We start from the raw sequence: 7,988 nt of genomic DNA, 5'->3' as shown, positions 1-7,988 counted from the left end.
CGCTCCACTCCACCTGTCTCTGTACCTTCCCACTCCCCCACCCATCCATCCACGGGCCACTCTCCTCACTCCACTGGTCCTCTTCTTCTTTCCACAGATGAGCTCACAGTGCCTGCTCTATATCCCAGCAGCCCAGACGTGTGGGCCTCATACCCGCTGTACCCGGCGGAGCTGTCGCCGGCCCTCCCACCCGCTTTCACCTACCCCTCCTCGCTCCACGCTCAGGTAACCTGCAGAAACCCCGCCCCTTTCTGTTCTCCCTTCCGCCGTCACCGTCACCCCTCAAATCACCCTGTCCTCCATCCCACAGACACACCTGAGACCACACCCACCCACCCACCGCCGCCATCTGAACATTTACAACCAAAACAGGGTCAAGACAAACCTCCAACTGGAATTCAGTGGCTTTTGTTGAATCTTATGACTGTTTTCCTATTGTTCTTACAGTCAGGCTAATACATGAGCACAGGGTTTTTTCATATCTTCTAAATATCAGCAATCATGGAGACCAAAAACTAACTTTTTTTTTTTAACACTTATTTTTATTAGTCGTTTTATCTTTTTTTTCACATAACATAGACAGAACAGAAACAAAACAAATAACAATCGGCAATAAATACTTGGAACCGTTCAAAAACAAAATTAACAATTGGCATCGGCATGCAACATCATCTGAGCCATACAAAACAAATCTGAGCAGTAATCCTCATTATATGACAGGTCCCACATTAACTGTCCTTAAAAAAAAAATCAGTCCATTTACTCCACCTTCTCCTGAAGAATTCCGCTTGCAACCGTAACAAAAAAACCTAACTTTTATAGTCAGTACCACAACGTTGTCAAAAACATATGGACTTCGTTTGCAAAAAGCCTTCATTCCTACTGAAAAAGTCATTGAAATCAAATAAGGAGAGTGCATTTTAGTAATATTTAGTAACATTACTGACTGTTTTACATTGAACTGAATGGATTACAAATACAATATAAAAGTTAAACACATATTTCATGTATTTCAGTGTCAATGGACTATAAATACCAGTGATGTGTACGCTTGTCATGACAAGCGTACACATCAATGACAATGTCATGCATTTTAGTCTAGCAATTGTGGGCCCTGTATGAAATTCAATATCTTATCGATTTGTCGGGGGGGGGGGTGTATGTACGTGGGGTAGGGGTAGCAGTTATATACGTGGGGGTGCAGTCTATAACTAACGTAACTAACACTGCCGTAAAGCGAAAGTGAAACTTAAGATGCTTTCAACGTCCGACTCCCAGCTTCTATTCCTCTATTACACAGCGGATCTTACACGAAATTTTCACATCTTCTAACCTGTATCCACTGGACACCCTCCACTGCTCAATGGGCCCCCCAAAAATGCTTGGCCCCATGAATTTGTCATGTTTACCCCCCCTTTACGGTGCCCCAGATTTTAGTTAAGGGAGAAAAGAGCATCAAACTAAACCAAAAAATATCTTTTTTTTTTTTCATCTTTTTTAGTTTACTTTAACCAACTTCTGCTTGTACATAAAACATTCTATCGTCAACAAACATGGATGAAAAAAAATATTATCGGCCTATTATTTTTAAAATGCTAATGGATGTTCACCAATGACCAGGAATTCTTTTTTGCTAATATATTAAATGTCACTATATTGCATCTGTAAACCACATTTAGAGACATAAGGAACACATTTATAAGTAGGGGAGTGTTTTGGCAAGAATCTGGCGATACGACACAATTCACAATATTAGGACCACGATACGATATATCACGATACTGTTAACAAGGTAGTATTTTTGTTAGTTTTGTTTCTTCTTCTAAGAGAATATTTCTTGGAAAAATTTAGTTATGCCAGAAATATGGACAGGACAGAAACAGAATTTAAAACTATATCACAAAAGTTTTTTTCTGTAAAAACGACATTTTCTTTTCAATAATAATAATAATAAATAAATAAACAAAATTATGTTCAACAGATATTGCAGTTTAAGATCCTGCTCAAATGTTCATATTCTATTAGTTGTGAAAAGAATGCGTAGTGCACAGTCCTTGAATCGTCCAACATCATAACATTACAAAGTGCTTTTAGGATGATTGAAATACCCATTATTTAACAAAACAGTGTTTAAATCACTAAAAAAAAAACTACATGCATTTTTTTTGATAATATTACAATACTACTTTTTTAGTATACAAACAACAAAGCAAAATACCCGTGTGAATATAGAAATAAAAGAAACACAAAAAAGAAAAACAGAAACATGAATTTCCGCCATATCTCCATTTGAATGAATGCCTAAAAATATTGATACAGTACTTTTTAATATCGATACAGTATTATGAAATGAAATATCATGATATATTGCGGAACTGATATTTTCTTACACCCCTATTTATGAGCAACTGACAAACAAAACAGCAATATTTCAGTCATTCATTTAATTTAACCCCTTTAGCCCTATCAGCCCGCTCGCGGGCCAAAAAATTATATTAATATTCATCTACTATAAAAATATAATAAATCAGGACAATGAATGTTTTTTTCAACTTTTGCTCAAAGTTTAGACCCTAATGTTAATAAAAGTACATCAAAAGTGTATTTTAGTGCAAACTTTAATATTCAAACATGATTTTTAATCTTTGCAGGGTGACATATATGCTATTAAAAATCTCCGACACAAACAATTCATTTATGCGTATCATGGTCAATCCAGCCGAAAAAAAAAACAGGCGAGGCTAAAAAATTCTAATTTCTCTTTTAGTTTGTTACAGTTTACTCAGGCAGAGTAATAGATACAATATTTTAGACAATGGGACTAGATTCTGTGAGGTCTGTAAATGTCCACAGACACCAAGAACATCCATATGAACCTTATTATTGTGAAGTAACTCTTCATTTACTTTGGGTATGTCTTTTTAGGCGTTTTCCCCTGAAAATATGGTCAGGGTTAAACAGGTTAAGTTAGAATAATAGATCTCACAGGACGGCTAAAATTTTACTTAGGGGGTCAAATGAGTGGCCATTTTTGTCAAAAAAAAAAAAAAGTTGTAAGAAATGCATAGAATCCTTTGGGGATTCACTTATATTGATTTCTTATGTACAAAGACATAAATGAGATCTCTAAGCAAATTTTAGCTGCCATGTGAATATAAAAAAAGAGACACACACAAAAAACATGAACCTCCGCCATATCTCCATTTGAATATATACCTAAAAATGAAATGAAATATCACAATATATTGCGGAACCAATATTTTCTTACACCCCTATTTATGAGCAACTAACAAACAAAACAGCAACATTTCAGTCATTCATTTAAGTTGGAATAATAGATTTCCCAGGATGGCTAAATTTACTTAAAAAAATTACTTAATTTAATTTATTTACCTTAAATTTACTTAGGGAGTCAAATGAGGTTTTTTTGTCAAAAAAAAGTTGTAAAGAAATGCATAGAATCCTTTGGGGATTCACTTATATTGATTTCTTACATAGGCAAGGCAAGGCAAGTTTATTTGTATAGCACATTTCAGCAACAAGGCAATTCAAGGTGCTTCACACAGGACATTGAAATAAAAGAAACAAAAAGAAACACATTTAAAACATTATAAAAGAAACATAAAAGGTGATTAAAAACAGCAAGTAAGAAAACAACACATAAATACAAAAAAATAAATAAAATAAAATAAAATAAAAATAAAAAACACACCATATTAAAGTAAAGTTGCAGTGCAGAGTTTCAAAGAGAATATAAAATTTAAAAAGTCAAAAGCCTTTTAGTCAAAGGCAGCAGTGAACAGGTGAATCTTTAACCTGGACTTAAAAGAACTCAGACTCTCAGCAGACCTGATATTTTCTGGTAACATACAAAGACATTTTATAAATAAGACCTCTAAGCAAATTTTAGCTGCCATGTGAATATAGAAATAAAAGAAACACACACACACAAAAAAAGCATGAACCTCCATCATATCTCCATTTGAATAAATACCTAAAAATATTGATACAGTATCATAAAATGAAATATCACGATATATTGCAGAACCAATATTTTCTTACACCCCATTTATGAGCAACTGACAAACAAAACAGCAACATTTCAGTCATTCATTTAAGTTGGAATAATAGATTCCCAGGACGGCTAAATTTACTTAAAAAATTACTTAATTTAATCTATTTACTTAAAATTTACTTAGGGAGTCAAATGAGTTTTTTTTGTCAAAAAAAAAAAAAAGTTGTAAGAAATGCATAGAATCCTTTGGGGATTCACTTATGTTGATTTCTTACGTACAAAGACATAAATAAGACCTCTAAGCAAATTTTAGCTGCCATGTGAATATAGAAATAAAAGAAACACAAACACAAAAAAAAAGCATGAACCTCTGCCATATCTCCATTTCAATAATACCTAAAAATATTGATACAGTATCATAAAATGAAATATCACAATATATTGCAGAACCGATATTTTCTTACAAACCCCTATTTATGGAGCAACTAACAAACAAAACAGCAACATTTCAGTCATTCATTTAGGTTGGAATAATAGATTTCACAGGAATAAATGAAATGGTGTCTAAAAGGAGAAACTAAATGTGCTTGGTTTGCATCAGTATCAGTATTTATCCATCAGCTGCTTCATTAATTAAATCCCCTTTTTTTCCACCAACCATGATCCAGTTTATGGAGGTTCTTCTAATCTGCACAGGCTCCACTGCGAGGTCACTTAAGAGTTCAGTATTGATCTGCTCTTTCCGAAGCCTGTTCGGTTCTTGGTTTTAATAAGATCTCCGTGTTAAGAACGACTGCTTTCAGAATTTTTTTTGTTTGCTGATTTGCTGTTTTCAAGTTCACATTGATCTACACTTATTTATTTAAAGCTCAAGTATATTTTTGACTCAAAAGGAAGTCTGGCTCTTTTATCTTTTCTTTTTTATCTGCTCTATGTGAAGTATAATCCCACATATCTAATGCAGATATTCAGGTTTTTAAGCACAAAAGGCCTCTAGCGAAGACAGAAACAGTTCAGATGATGTCAGAATCTGAAATGAGCTCCGGCTGAATCTGCCTGGCTGGCATATTTCTGCGTGTGCGGCATATTTGTGCACACGCCGGTCAGAGTTTTGTGATTTCAGTCGGGGGTTTGGACGTGATGCTAATATTTCTCAAAGTTTGGGTGCAGATGCTGAAGAAGCAGATGGAGATATATCTCACAGGGTGCATTTAATCATCAAATCTAATGCATTTACAGCCTAAATCAGCTGATCAGCGACTGCCATTGTCTCTATTTGGAATATGATAACGTCATTAATGTGGTTTAATATTAGAAATGCAGGAGATTTGAGGAAAAACATCATATGGCATCATGTGAATTTCATTTAAATACAAAACAATGATAAGTGCAGGACATGTGACTATTAATAGAAAGCATAAGGTTGTGTAGTTGTGCAACAAAGATTAACTCATTATAGGGCACCCATAGAAATACTCTAAATTCTAAACCTTGGTGTTTTATTGGAGGACATAACAAGACTTTATAATTTTTGTGAAATTAAAACAAAAATGTATTAAGTACAAAATAAAGGTTAATGAAGTTAACATATTGGTCCCTGACCCATAAGTGGCCAAAAAAAATAATAATCAAGAATTATATATTTTTAAAAATACAAGAAAAATACATTTTATACAAGAAAAATACAAGTTTAATGAAGTGATCATATTTGGCTCCTTAACCATAAATGGCAAAAAAATAAAAATAAAAAAAATCCAAGAAGTAAATATTAAAAAAAACATTTTTTCAACATAATGATAATAATTATATTAATGAAACATTAATTTATGTCAGTTTCCAGTTTTCGGCCTCAAATTTGTTGCTTATTGGAGGACATACAACTTTTTTACTTTTGTGAAATTTTTCTAAATTTTTTATTGTTACATAGAAAATCAAGGTTAATGAAGTTACTATATTTGGTTTCTTCCCCATAAGTGGCAAAAAAACAAAAAAAAACTTACCCATAAGTGGCCAAAAAAAATACTAATCCAAGAATTATATATTTTTAAGAAAATACAAGTTTAATGAAGTGACCATATTTGGTTCCTTAACCATAAATGGCTAAATAAATAAATAAATAAAAATCCAAGAAGTAAAAAAATAAAAATAAAAAATTCAACATAACTAGAAGCACTCGGAGAGCGCAGACCTCCGCCAAGGCTGATCAGTGGCCCCCCCCGTGGGCCCCCCCACCCCCGATCACCACCAAAATTTAATCATTTCTTCCTTATCCCATTTCCAACAAACCCTGAAAATTTCATCCAAATCTGTCCATAACTTTTTGAGTTATGTTGGACACTAACAGACAGACAAACAAACAAACAGACAAACAAACAAACCCTGGCAAAAACATAACCTCCTTGGCGGAGGTAATAATTATATTAATGAAACGTTTATTTATGTCTGTTTCATGTATTTTAGGGTATCACATTGTATTTCAACATAACAATAATAATAATTATATTAATGAAACATTAATTTCTGTCAGTTTCCAGTTTTCTGCCTCAAATTTGTTGCTTATAGGAGGACATACGACTTTTTTACTTTTGTGAAATTTTTCTAAATTTTTCATTGTTATGTAGTAAATCAAGGTTAATGAAGTTACTATATTTGGTTTCTTCCCCATAAGTGGCAAAATAAATAAATAAATCCAAGATGTGTATATAAAAAATACAAGAAAAACTCATGTATGGTGCTCGGAACATGTATTTTAGAACTTCAAGTTGTATTTTAACATAACAATAATAAGAATTATATTAATGAAATGTTGATTGATGTAATTCCCAGTTTTCTGCCACAAATTTTAGTCTATTGGGGGACATACAACTTTATTACTTTTGTGAAATTTTTCAAACATTTTTATTGTTATGTGGAAAATCAAGGTTAATGAAATTACCATATTTGGTTCATTACCCATAGGTGGCAAAAAGAAAAAAAAAACAATCCAAGAAGTATATATTAAAAAAAACAAAAAAAAAACAAGAAAAATGCATTTTATACAAGAAAAATACAAGGATACAAGGTCAGTGAAGTTGCCATATTTGGTTCCTTGCCCATAAAAGAAAAAAAAAGAAGTAAATATAAAAAATGCAAGAAAAACACATGTAAGTTGCTAGGAACATGTATTTTAGGGTATCACATTGTATTTCAACATAACAATAATAATTATATTAATGAAACATTAATTTATGTAATTTCCAGTTTTCTGACACAAATTTGTTGCTTAATGGAGGACATAACAAGACTTAATAACTGTTGTGAAATTTTTCAAAACATTTTTATTGTTATGTAGAAAATCAAGGTTAATGAAGTTACCATTTTTGGTTCCTTGCCCATAAGTGGTCCAAAAAAACCCAAACAATAATAATAATAATAATAATAATAATAATAATAATAATAATAATCTAAGAAGTGTATATATTAAAAAAAATACAAAAAAAAAAAAAACAAGAAAAATACATTGTATAAAGGAAAAATACAAGGTCATTGAAGTTACTATATTTGGTTCCTTGCTTGTATGTGGCAATAAATAAATAAATACAGTTAGTATATATAAAAATACAAGAAAAACACATGTAAGGTGAAAGTAACATCATTACTTACACTGTCACTGTCTTGTAATGCATGCGGAAAAGACCAAAAATAGTCACTTGCTTGGTAAAGGGTTAAAGTGTGTTAATGTGGCTCTTTGTGGAATCTTTTTACACAACCTCACTGATCAGATCGGTGTAAAAGCGGAGATTAAATGTTTGTTTCTTCAGACTGAGATGAAAAGTCGATCTAAAAGCAGAACTGGATGGAAATGGAAATGTTGTTTGAGCTGAAAATTGTACATGCATTCATGAATTTAATGTATTTTAAGGATTTCTCTTGAGATGTAGCATGTTGTCCTAAAAACAGAAATGCAGAGAAGATGTAAAAACACTATTAAGGA

The 7,988-nt window shown here is 32.3% G+C and overlaps 1 protein-coding gene across 1 annotated transcript in view; it reads left to right on the top strand.

The window, feature by feature from the left end:
* The window catches only part of LOC115438344 (RNA-binding protein with multiple splicing-like), a 136,309-nt gene that overhangs the window by 92,299 nt on the left and 36,022 nt on the right, over positions 1 to 7,988 (top strand). The window contains exon 5 of the mRNA XM_030161921.1: positions 98 to 225. Within this exon, the coding sequence (XP_030017781.1) occupies positions 98 to 225 (128 nt within the window). The remainder of the gene's footprint in view (positions 1 to 97; positions 226 to 7,988) is intronic.

This window comes from Sphaeramia orbicularis, chromosome 18, assembly GCF_902148855.1.
Source record: "Sphaeramia orbicularis chromosome 18, fSphaOr1.1, whole genome shotgun sequence".
In the NCBI taxonomy this organism is placed as follows: Eukaryota; Metazoa; Chordata; class Actinopteri; order Kurtiformes; family Apogonidae; genus Sphaeramia; species Sphaeramia orbicularis.
This window is presented reverse-complemented; position numbering and strand designations above follow the sequence as displayed.